This window comes from Natator depressus, chromosome 1, assembly GCF_965152275.1.
Source record: "Natator depressus isolate rNatDep1 chromosome 1, rNatDep2.hap1, whole genome shotgun sequence".
In the NCBI taxonomy this organism is placed as follows: domain Eukaryota; kingdom Metazoa; phylum Chordata; order Testudines; family Cheloniidae; genus Natator; species Natator depressus.
In genome coordinates this window covers 282,211,624-282,224,946 of record NC_134234.1, presented here as the reverse complement: position 1 = coordinate 282,224,946, position 13,323 = coordinate 282,211,624, and the positions used below count along the sequence as shown (strand labels likewise).

The 13,323-nt window shown below is 42.6% G+C and overlaps 1 protein-coding gene across 2 annotated transcripts in view; it reads right to left on the bottom strand.

Annotated features, from left to right (window-relative positions):
- Positions 1-8,057, bottom strand: part of PTPRR (protein tyrosine phosphatase receptor type R) — a 191,199-nt gene extending 183,142 nt beyond the window's left edge. Inside the window, exon 1 of one of the 2 annotated variants that reach the window (XM_074942047.1) lies at positions 7,863-8,057. In XM_074942047.1, coding sequence (XP_074798148.1) covers positions 7,863-7,998 — 136 coding nt within the window. In that variant the 5' untranslated portion in view covers positions 7,999-8,057. The remainder of the gene's footprint in view (positions 1-7,862) is intronic. The other variant, XM_074942046.1, reaches the window with a different exon arrangement.
- Positions 8,058-13,323: the final 5,266 nt, after the last annotated feature.

Below are 13,323 nucleotides of genomic sequence, written 5' to 3'. Positions count from 1 at the left end.
AGCCAGGCCCAGCCCTGGAGGACAGGAGCTTCCTCTGCATGGTGATTGTGGGGTGGGCTCGCTCTCCAAACACCCCTAGACGCCGGGGGGCCTCCTCTCCACAGAAGGCTCAGATTAGGGTTGTGGTGAGGGTGTATAGATGTAAGAGTCGGTCGTAAAAAAACCCACAACAGACTAAATGCAGTTGGTGGTTCGCTTTAGTAAAAAGTTTGGGAACCACTGGGTTACAGAACTAGATGGATTTCGGTCTGCTCCCATATGATCATTGTTCTGTTCCTATAAGCGTAGGTGGGCTGAGGTCATAGCCTGCTTCCTCCCTGCTCCCTTTGGACAAAACAATTCCTGCATTCCACTGAGAATGGGGAATGCAATTCTGACCAGTCCTTACAGTTTGCACCTCTCTGTGTACCTCCATAAAGTGGAGAATATGGCCTATAGTGAGGGAATATTACCTTCAAGTCTCTTTTAAAATATGTATATTGTGATAAGAGTTTATTAGTCTTGGTCCAGTTCCCAGGAGTCCAAATTACAAATATCTAATGCTATATTTGTCATTGACAGCTTTGCTAGTAATTGCTAGAGAAAGGCCAAGAGCTGAACAGGTGAAGGAGATTGCACTACACTCTCACCCTGAGAGGGAGTCCTTTCAGGTCAAGGTTGAGGCATATTGAGGAAACTTGCACTACCACTGGTACTTCAACAATCAAAACAATTTGCATTTTCAGACCTAGGTAGTAGCCACATATCACCTTGATTGACTGGTCCTTCAGCCCTCATATGGATTGCGCCAATCACAACATGTCTTGCATTCTTCTCTTATCCTGGCCTTCTTTCTCCATGTGCAGCCATGCCGCACAAGGCATAGCTCTATATATTAATCAATAACTCAAGAAGCATTTTGGCTCTGGATTACTCCTTCCTCTCAGAAAACCAAGCAAATCACTGATATTTTAAAGCTTAAGAAAAACAACAACGACAAGTAATGTGAGTTCTAAATACAAATACCAGATTCATCTCTCCATGTTTCATTTGTTCTACTCAAAAACATTTTAACACTTCAGGAGTACTCAACATTTCTGGTAAAAAAATGCTTTATATAATCATGAAAGACCAGAGGAAAACAAAAACTGTCTGGAGACAAAACGCTTCGCATTTGTAATGTCTACTTAACAGTATGCCTTAAATGGCAGCAAAACAGCATGTCAATCGAGTCAGACTAAAATCTCATTAGTGTAGGTTATGTAGCTCTAGCTGCACACACACTAATGTTTATCTCTAGCAGCTAAAATCAAGAATTATTACCAATAAATCCAGAAAGATTTTTAAAACAATGACACTAATGTATGGATTTGCAGTTAATCAAATGAATAGAACATGCTTTGCAAAAGGTATTTTCTTAAGTTAATTAGACTGCTTTAAAAGAAAAAAAATCTGGATGCTGCTTTATTAGTCTGTGGATGAGGCAGTGTGTAAGAAACTCCAGGACTAGCAAAAAAACAACTTCATCTGAAAAATATTTCACTACACATAGCATTTTCCAAGGTATAGGGGTTGTAATTAAACATCATACAAATGCACAGCAAAGCAGAACACAAAGTAGTCAGAATGCAGCCAATATATGATTAAGTGCACCAGTAGTATTTTGAAAGTGAGGCTTTGCATCTCATCATCTTCTACATTATGGGTATGCTGCCTGATATATTGAAAATGGAACCTGTTACTATGGCCCATTGATTTCAGTAGGTCTACTCATGTGAGTTAAGAGATGAAGCACTGGTCCCTAAGGCACTTAGTATTCTGACATAGTCAGACACATAGTATTGATGCATTGATATTGTGTCATAATTGCCTATTTTTCAGAAGGTGCCACATCAATTTGCCATATTTGGCATTATTGTAGTTTTCCAAGTGAAGACTGAGTTAAATTCTGTTCTGTGTTACAAAGAGGTAAATCCATAGTAACTCCAGTGAAATCAGTATTTGCTGTAATGGAAAGCAGAATTTGAGCCTATGGAGTTCTGGTGCAGCTAATGTGGCTCAGAGAAATCAGTGCTTTTCATGAGTTCCTAGCCTACATAACTGGCTGGCCTTACCAAGTATTTGATTCAGAACTGTATTGGAAACCCGACAGGACAGCTACATTGATCCACAGTATAAACTTCCTTCAAAAAAGATGGACTTTGGCCCCTTGCCACAGTATTTAAGCATGATTGTCTTTGATGCCACAATACTTCCAGCAACCATCAGCTTTGTGAGTGACAAGTATAATCAGCGCTAGATTGTGGCATTCATGCCATGACCCTGAGAGGAAGTCAATGTGGGCTACCCTGCCCAGGACCAACAATGGGAGACTGGGCGTGTCTGAGGCACAATCTTGCTGGGGGCATCTCTGTGCACATCAGGGCTAAGCCCCTTTATCCCCAACCATTAGGCTGGCACAGATTGCTCCCCACTTCTGTGCACCAGAGCAACTCCATTTCACCACCTCTTCCCCATCCCTGGTTTTAATATCTCACTCCCTGAGTGCAGAGTCTCTATTTTCCCCTAAGCATGAGACTGTTACTGTAGAAAGGGCTTTTAAAGCCTGGCAAGTGAAAGCATGATGTAGAGGGATGGGGGAGGGCTTCTTGCATGTCCTTCTATCGCGGCACACCCACACAAATCTGCTCACAATCTGGTTTTCAGTGAATTCTTAAATTGGCTGGCTCTGATCTTATATCTAGAGTAAGCCTATAATTATCGTTTTTACATTCCAATTGCCTTCCTCAAATCATGTTCCCAGACTCGAGAGAGTGAGTTATAACATTTACTCATTTCATCTTGAAAAGAACATTCTAATTTATCAGATATTTTAATTTGACAGTTCTAACTTGAATCTCAAAAAAATCTATTGACCAGAACTCCCACTGGAACTACAGTGATTTGCACCAGTGGAAGGTCCCCATGTTGTCTCTGGTGTATTTGCAGTTCCACCAGCTCAACGTGACACACACTTTCCTTTGCAGGAGACATGGAGTATGGACAGTTGGCAGGAACTGGTTTTCCAAATTTAACATTAAACTTTATGTGTTCTCAATATGACACGTGGTGTTATGAAGGCATTCCAAAGGAGAATACACCTCAATATTTTTGACTGGATATGCTACACAGAAACTTCCATTTTGAAAGACACTTTCCATTACAAACTAGCAGGGAGGAGTAGATGCTCATTCTGTTTTCATATGCATTGCACACAATCTAGCACACTTTGTTTAAGTTTCTCCGCACCTGCAAAATTCCACTGTGAGAGATTTTCACGTTACTTTGCAGTTACAACTGTTTGGATCAGGCCTGAGCAGTATCTCAAGTGGATACATGCCAGTCTTTTCTACTAGAGTTTCAGATGACCTTTTGGAGGCACTGGGATCTCTTTTGGCAAAAGACTGAGAGTAGGACCTTTGTCTTTCCTGGTTGCTGAAGTACTGAGGTCCCATGTTTTATATTATCAATGTGTCCTTCATGGGAAGGAATAATAACAGTGGCCCTGAAGAAAGATGCTGTGAGACCTTTGCTCAAGAAACCATGTCTTAATGATGACAATTCTACCAAGTCTTACTTACAATTGTTTGGCTCCATGGGCCTCCAGCACCAGAATTTGTTAACCTCTAGGACTTTCTGCAAAAATCACTTTCTCTCTCAATATTTTGATAAAAGACATATGGATGGTTGATATGGAGGTTATTATTTGAGTAGGTTTTATTCCAGTCTAGACGGTTTCGCTTGGGCCATTTACAGTGACTGTATATTTTATTCTTTGTTTGTATATTTTAAGCCTGTTCATGGAATTCATGAAAAGACAATGAAGCTAAATAGTTAATTAGTTCAGTAACCTAGGTAACACCAATGGTTCACTAGCATAGATGCTGGAACTAGGACTGCTGGGGGTGCTCCCTCACCCCCTGGCTTGAAGTGGTTTCCATCATATAGAGGGTTTACAGTTTGATTCAGTGGTGTTCAGCACCATCACTATAAAATTGGTCCAGAACCACTGTTCACTAGTTCTAATTATAAGCTTATTTTGGTGCATCACTACGTGTTCTCACTACCACCTACCATTATTTCACCAAAATAACAATTGTTTCTGGTAGTCTCGAGAGATACTAACTTTTTGTTGCAAAAATGTGCATATATCATACCTACTAGCAAATAACCTATGCCATTACTCTATCTTGCCCTTTTCTTCAAAACATAATAGCAGCTAAAGGTTCATAGTGATTTGTAATCACTTAGTACAAATGTAGGCCCTACTCCAGCTCTGACAGCTCTGTGCAAGCAGATTTCTGCTCTTGCACATTGCCCAATGCAACTCTGGGTCCATAAAGGCCCTAATTCTACATTGACTTCAGTGGAAATTGCAGAGGTGTATCTGAGAGCATAACTAGATTTAATTTGCTTTCTACACGGCTGTAATGTTTTATTGACAACAACATCTAAACTGAATTCAATTGATCTTTTTAAAAAAAACAAATGTGGAAATTTGAGATTCTTTTATGGTGAAGAAATGTCAGCTTCTTTGCAAATACATATCCTGATGTTGGAGCACAATGCTAATGGAACAGCCTTTCCATGGCAAACTCATTTCTCCAATATGCAGTGTGATACCTTTCAGTTACAAAGAATTGCTTTAAACACATTAGAGAATCAATACCTCCTTGTTGTAGTAATATCTCAATTAAATACAAAATCATATTTTTTCTAAAACCTATTAACATCAACTGATATTAGGGAAGATATTGTTAGTGCATCTGCCGATGGATATCTTAGCATCCTCCTACATAGAAGTTGGCTTCATGTATTCTGAATTTTGGAACAAAGCCATATATGAAAAGCCAAGTAGTTTCAACCACAGAGCAAAACAAAATGACAAACAACACATAACTTCTGACCAATCAGTAATGGTAAGTGAAATACATTTTTATGTTACCAGATGAACTCTTATCACTAAATCACCATTCATAAGTCACAACTGTAGACTGTGCTCCATAGAAAGCTCCAGAATGAGCCAAATGACTAATTCATCTTTCACTTCAAGTGAAAGTGAGAGAGCTCTTAACTGCTTAAGGTTAAGTTTACTATGATAGTAAAAGTCAGGAAGCTCAGTAGTGTAGTGTCTTGAATGACACAAGACTAGTAACAGAAAACTCCATGCAGCCCTGGCTGGAGCAGGCACAGCTCTCATCTTTGATGTGAGCTGTACACATTATAAGACTGAATGGGTCACTTTTTGGATTTTAATACTCATTTTTCTAAAGTGATTATTCACCAGAATTGCATGGGAAACAAGATAGCAATGTATGGGTCTGTGTTGTTTTCTCCATTTTTGTGATTATTGAAGACTTTTAGATTAAAGGCTAACTTTCATATACAAACATTTCAATTAACTTAATAAAACAAGTTAAATGTACCAAGGCAATTGTACATTTTAGTTAAACCAGTTTCCATTAGTATGATGGAAAGACTAAGCAAGGTAGTCTGTGCAATTTAGATTTAATAGTGGATAAATGAAGATTTAGAAGGCATGTTATGACAAATAACAGTTGTAAACTAATTTTACACAGATGATCATTTTAATATATATTTTTGTAAAAGAACAACCTAAAAGCATCTTAAGGATTTTCACAAAATGGATTTCAAAATGCTCCTTATCCTTTAGTCTGTAATCTTTGTCACATACATTGTGTAAAATAGCAATACATGACTCTCCTAAGCAACCATAAATACAAAGGAATAAGACATGGTTGAAATCTTGTCAAAGATAGTCTGATTTACCATAAGAGTGAAGTACTAATAACTGATGGTAACAATTTCTTGTGACTAGATTAAACAAGATGATGCCATGCCCATTTATCTAGCATATTAAATAATGTATACAACTATTATCATAACCTGATAACCATGAATTATTTATTACCATGTTACATTTCTAGTGGTATTACTTAACCCTGATATGCTTCTAAAACCTTTCATCCCATAATAAAACAGTTCAAGTTAATGGAATACTGAAACACTCTCCAAAAAAATGGTTTGTGGCAGCAAAAGACTGTATATGTATTCACATATTCATAGAGTCATTCATAGATTGCCAGGCCAGAAGGGACCATTGTGATCATCTAGTCTGACCTTCTGTATGACACAAGCCATAGAACTTCCCCCAAAATAATTCCTAGAACAGATCTTTTAGAAAAAACATCCAATTGATTTAAAAATTGTCAATGATGGAGAAATCACCACAACCCTTGGTAAATTGTCCCAATGGTTAATTACTCTCACTGTTAAAAATGTATGTCTTATTTGCAGACAGAATTTGTCTAGCTTCAACTTTCAGCCATTGTATTTTGTTATACCTTTCTATATATATACAAAGGGAGGTTGTAATGGACTTATGTTAAGTTATAAGCAGGGTGCAACAGCCATTTTCTATGTCAGAAGTAGAGATACAGCAGTACTCTGCAAACACAGAGATACTTCAGTGATATTAATTACAAACTACATTTAATGACACCTTCAGCACCAATTTACTTTCCTTCTAAAAGAGTGAGAATTTAGGTTAACATGATGGGAAGTGGGGAAAAGGACTCAGGAGAGAGAGCAGTTTTTACACCGATTAAGCCATATCCTTCTTTTACTGAAGAAATACAGCAAATGATTATCAAAGTGACACTGACGCTTGAACTGAAAAGCTCTGTGTAATATAGTTCTTCGTTAACCACATTTCTGAATGATGCCCACATTTTGCTAGCTAAGCAGTGAGAGGATTTACTAACACAGCTACAGGACTACTGTACAAATGACTGCTGTCGCAGCTGAAATTTTGCAGTCTAAAATCCGGTTTCCACGCTTGAATTCAGGTGTCAAATTTAAAAGATGCTAAATGTTTTTTTAAAAAAACTTGCATCATTCTAAAATATTTAGAAACCAACGTGGCTCGTGCTCCAAATCCCAGGGCAATAGTGACCGAGAAAAATAGGCAGTATCCGTACGCGTTAGAGTGCCTGAAGTGGCAACAGCTGAGGGCTTGCACGCGGTGCCATTTAACCGTGCTGTTGTTTTTAATTATTAGCAACCCTGTTGAGGATACCGACTGCTACAGCGACCGAATCCACCTCAGGTGACATTTGGCCTCTTAACAACGCTCCAGCTTTGCCGTTTAGTCCGGTGGTTGCTGACCATGGTGCTGAAAGACACACACGGTGCTGAAACACTCCCGCCCCCTCCCTGGCTCCCAGACCTGCGCTGCTCTATTGGCGGAGGGCACTTCATGGACAAGGGAACTGGCCAAAGAGGCCGCGGAATCTCCCCGGCTACCTGCTCGGAGCCATTAGTCCGGCCCGTTGCATCCCGCTCAAAGGCGTCGGTGGAGCTTCCACTTGAGCCCTCCCCAGCCCCAAAGAGGGCAGACGCCGTAGCTAATGATTGCAGGCGCTAGATTAACCATTGCTCCTTCCCCTCCCTCCCCCCACGTGCTTGAGTGTGTGCAAAGCTACAGCCGTGTTAACGCGGGGGGTGGGTGGGTGTTGGGGGGGGGCGGTGGAAGAAACTCCCTGTTTAGACTAACGCAAGCATCGCTGTTACCCGCAGCAAGGCTCTGACACTGCCGAGCCGCTACCTGTGGGATGGGGGCATTTCGCCCCGGCCCTGGCCATTGCCCGGCAACAGCAGGTGCTGGAGCAGCTCCAGGAGCGGGTGCTGGTTGGGAACACGCAGGTCTCCCCTCGCTCAGATTACGGGGGCGCTCCCCAGAGCGCCGTCCCCTGGGTAGCGCGGCCGCACTTGCCGCGCCTGCCGCGCCTGCCGGGGCAACAACCCGCAGCGTGGCCGCTTACCTGCCGCCTGGAGCTGGAGCAGCAGGCACGCGACGGGGAAGCAGGCGGCTGTTCCCCGCATGGTGCTGGCCGGGGACTGGGGCAGCCGCGATCCGCCGGCCGTCTCAGATTCTCCGCCCCACCGGGGTTTGAGCATGCCTGGGAGCTGAGCGGAGCATGCGCACGCGGGGGCGGCTGCCCTCACCTGCCCCTGGAATCGGCTCCCGAGGAGCAACAGCGGCGGGGGCTAGAAGCAGCGCGAGGGGCGCGAACGCTGGGGGGGGGGGGAGCGACCTGGGGAGGGGGACAGAGGAGCAAAAGCAGGGGAGCGAGAGGAGGATGGGGAGCAAAAAAAAGGGGGGGGGGATGAGGGGAGTGAAGGGGAGCATAAGCAGACAGTGAAGTGGGCAATGGATGGGTTCCGGGGAGGTCTCCTCTCCCAGAGTGGGAGAGGCAATTGTCTATAAGGGAGGGTGCAAAAGTGAAGAGATGAAGGAAGAAGGGGAGAGCCCTTAAAATCCCGCCCATTTAGCACAGTTACAGGAAAGAGCGAGAGGAGAAAGTGGGGGGATTTTTGTCTTCATTTCAAAATCCAACAGCATTGAGGATCCCCCCGCCCGCAGCTAAGCTGCAGCGTTTGCTTCTAAATCTGCAGAGATGTTCAAATCTACCCAGTACTAAAGCGCTCAGATGGACGTGTTTGCTGCTTCACATGACTTAGCATGTCCGCAGGCTCTTCGAACTAGGTGTATTTTTATGAATACAGTTACATCGACTCCCACCCCCCTTGCAAATGATGTAAAACCCCGCCAAAAATAAACAGTTGAAAGTGTGTGACAGAGATCATACTGACAGGAAATAAAACAATGTTTGTCTGGGATCCGGTCAGCTCAGCGTACTGCTTCAAACATGTTCACATTGTTAACGGAGCCTATTAAGATACATTTCTTTTCGTGGCCATCCCAACCTGCCAATCCTGATATCAAACCTTCCCAGAATAAGCCATAGAATTTGATTCCATGAAAAACGGTTAATTTTCAAAGGGTGATAGGACACCCAAGATAAAACAGACCCATAGCAAGATCCCATTTAAAAGTTCAGTTTAAATGATCAGAAAACAAAACAAACAAACAAAACCCCCCAAGCATTTAGAGACTGTGAGACTCCTAAACCAGGCTAAATCCTGCAAGAAATGGCAGGTACTTCACCCCTTCAAATGGTCTGTTCATTGATCATCGTTTGATATAGGGTCTGTTTCTGTGATCCGTTCTGCAATTAAAGCCATACATCGCAGGGTTTCTACAGTGGACAACTTTGATAAAAGTGGGATGGGTGAAAGGGGATTCCCAGTGTTACTTTTCCTTGGTTGGTTTAAACTGAGCATCAACATTTTTTGTAAAGATTTTCCTCACATAACAGTGAGACGAACTGAAGAATTCCTGTAGATGCTATTGTTTTTGTGGATGTACAAATGCTAATTTAGCTTCCTTGGCAACCCCCACACTGCTGTTCACACATGTATCAGGCAGTTCCCTCATTTTCTTTATATCATCATATATGGTAGAAAAAGGCTGGAATGTTAAAGGTGATTGGCAAAGAAAGACTAAATGGTTTTTCACCTCCTTTTTTGCCTCCCTTTAACTAATAAAGAAGGCCAGAGATGCATTTTGTTTACTCATTTTGTTCCCCATTTTTATAAACTTTGTATTTAAAAAAAAATAAAAATCTGTGGACAACTGGAGAACTAGGCAGTAAGGATTGTGGTCATTATTAGCTTGAATGGAAGGCAGTTTCACAGCCACTGGGCAATGGTCAAGAAGAGTTTCTCTGTACCTCCCAGTAGTATTGGCCATAGATTGCTCATTTCATTGTTCATAAGGATTGCAGCTGTTGCAGATTGTATGGGTTAGACAAAGAAAGAAAATCTCCACAATAATTTTCAAAGCACTTATGAAATGGGCCCAGCTTAATACCAGGATGTCAAACTTGATCTGAGGTTCAATAGGAAGCTGAATGACTGGAGCGATGGACTCTTGTTGGTCTATGCTGGCCAGAAGATGAGCTACTGTATCAAGCATCAGCTTGATTTCATTAGTGTCTGTAGTTTTGTTTCTGAATATAGCACTTGAGACTAATCAGCTCTGGAAAAGTGTGTGGGAGTCTCGGACAGTATATAGTCTCTTGCCCAGCTGAAGATGAGAGTATGCATGTTATTCTGCTTCTACTATTTGGGTATCCGGGATCACTGAGGATTCCCGGACAACTCTTTCAATGAGTACTTGTGACGTTCCCCTCTGGTATTATCTGGACCGGTGATCTGCTAGGTCACTCCAATCCTTCACTCTGGGAGCCAGCCTTACCCTGCTCTGCTGTGAGAACCCCAACGCCTGGGCTGTTCACGCACAGCCTCTGGCATGTAAGCTGCTCCCAGCTATTTGCAACTGTATGACACTAGCCAATATCTCCGGTCCCAGACACAACCCTAGGAACCTTCATCTTGCAGGGTCCAGTTATGCCCGCTGATGCTGCAAGCTTATGAGTTCATCAATTTAACAAAGAAATTGATATGTCCCAGGCTTGTTATCCCAAGGGGAGACTCTGACACGCTTCAAACCAAACATACAGCTTCAGGTAGAACAAACAAACAAATGTATTAACTACAAAGATATATTTTAAGTGATTATAAGTCAAAGCATAACCAGTCAGATCTGGTCAAATGAAATAAAAGCAAAATGCATTCTAAGCAGACCTTAACACTTTCAATGCCCTTACAAACTTAGATGTTTCTCACCACAGGCTGACTGGTTGCCCTTCAGCCAGGCTCTCCCCTTTGATCAGCGCTTCAGTCACTTGGTGGTGATGTCTGTAGATGGGTGAAACAGAGAGGAAGAGCCTGGCAAACGTCTCTCCATTTTATCACGTTGTTTCTTCCCTCTTGGCTTTGCCCCCATCCTTCAGAGTCAGGTGAGCATTACCTCATTACGGTTCCAAACTGACCAAAGGAAGGGGAGTGACTCACTCGAGAGTCCAACACATCCTTTGTTGTAGCCTAGGCCAGTGTCCTTTATTCCTGTGAGGCTGGGCTGGGTTTGTCCCATACATGCCCTTATGAGGTGTGAACTGCCCCTCTGCTCTTGGAGAGTTTTTGCCTGGGCTTGCTTTAAGCCATGAGGACACATTCTCAGTCTCATAAGTATATACACAAAATTACAACCTATAACATTTCTATAACAATGATTACTATAACAACAATGCTCAGTGCATCATGAGCCTTCCAAAGACACCCAACATGACAAACTTTGCATTGGATACCACACAATCATTTTACAAGGATGAACATGGGGGTGCTGGGTGTTCCCCTGAGGTACAGAGAGTCACAGCACTATTTTTACAAATGCTCTCTACTGAGGTAGAGATTATGGTATTGGCTAATTCTTCACAATGATTCCTCCTACACACTAGTGTCACTTCCTGCTAGTCTGGTGCGTCTGATTGGTTACATTCTGCTGAAATATTGATTAGAATAAAGGTAGTATGCTCCTAATGTTGAAGAGATCTTACTTTTGTAACTTGCCATCCCAGCAAGACTGTCATTCTTGGCTAGGAATCATTTTGTATATAAACAAGGCTTCTATTGACAACAAGGATCCTTGACCTAGAAAGACAGTCCAGGCCAAGATGATGAATGGAAAAGAATTTTAACCAGAGATGAGAGCATCACACTTCTGGCTAGGACAAGGAATATTTACATGGTTTCTTGGACTAGATTCAGTAGCCTATAGAATCACTGTGTGGGAATAAAGAGAGAGAGCTTGTATAGAGGAAAATAAGTAGGTGAATGTACATGTGGCAGCAAAGGATCATTTGAGATGCTAGGAGAGTTGAATGAGAATTGAAGAAATAACTATATCTCTGGGATGGGGTTGGTTTTGGTTATTTTTTAAATAAATGTGGCATAGAAAGGCAACCATTCTAGGGAAGGGGACATGGATTAATTTATGTCCCAGAGATTGCACCTAGGCAAATATATTGCCTCTCTCAGAACAGAACAGCTACCGCAGTAGTAGCTGGGGGCTGAATAATAACTGCAAATGCATCATACAACTGAGTAAGGCAATAAAGGATCACAACATTTCTAAGTTACTTCTAAGATTCTCCAATGTATATTTGACAGGACCCTCTAAGATAGGAGTGGGTAGAAACAACACTTACTCAGTGACCTCTGCTGTGCCCGAGAGCCTCTGAAATGCTGAAATGTTAAGAGACACGCAAAGACTCCAACAGAATGGGAGAGAGACAGAATGTAACATTCTTTTATTCTCTGAATTACTCACCTGTGTCTATATGTATGTGCTGATATTACTAGGCTGTTACCCAAATTTACACAAGATGTGATTTTATGCTATAACATTTTATGTGATTTTCTTTACTTTTTCTAATGAACTTTGCTATACACTGTTTGGAAGTAATTCACTCCAATCTGACAAGGGAAGGAAAGGAGAATGAAATGGATTATGTGGTACCTGACTCAGAGCACTCTGTCACAGGAATAAGGCATGATGACTGAGTTCAGAACGGTGCAGGGAGAAAGCCAGGTAACTACAAAGGGTGAGGGGATGGAGAGCAAACAAATGGGTTTATCTTTATTCAGTTGCTCTTCTTTCAGGAGCTGAGTTCATTCATGCATTGGGATAGCTTAGCATTTGATATGAAGGAATATAACTGAACATCATTTTCTTAACACTGCAATTTAAATCTATGGCATCTTACAATCTTCCCAGGATCTTGCCATAAGTGTTGAAGAGAAGGAAGGAGAAATGGAGCCTTGGAGCCTGAGGCAGAATTGGGAGTATTGAGAGTATTTCTTGAATACTAGATCAGAACTGTGCATTTTAAGGTGGCTAATAAACAGCCCTTTGGAGGAAAGCACTGACAAATCAGTGTTAATAGAGGGGCCAAGTATTTTTATCTTTCACCATCCAAGATGGGCATGGGTCAGACTCCCAGGTAGTGGCTTAGATTTTCTTCAGTCTATCTACCATTTCATCATCTAGATTAGAGGTTCTTAAACTGTGGTCTGCGGACCACCGGTGGTCCATGAGCTCCATTCAGGTGGTCCGCGGATAGTTCCCTCTAAGGTGCGTGCCTGGGCAGCCGCACACGAGAGAATGAAGGGCCACCCACCTAATTAGTGGAGCCATGCAGGCATGGCTCCACTAATTAGGTGCCTGGACCCTGGAGAAGACGCACATGTAAGGTGAGGTGGTGGCCTTGGGAATAGAGGGTAGGTGGGAGGGGGCAGTGGGGTGAGAAGAGGGAGTGGGGGGGGGAGTTTGGGATGTACAGGGCTGCAGCAGCCAGAGAAAGTGATGACTTTCCCCGGCTCCAGGACTGCAGCTGCCGGGGAGACATGGCCCTCCTTCCCAGCCTCAGCTCAGGGGCTGCCGCAGTGGGGGACAGAGGGAGAGACCCCCCTCCTTCT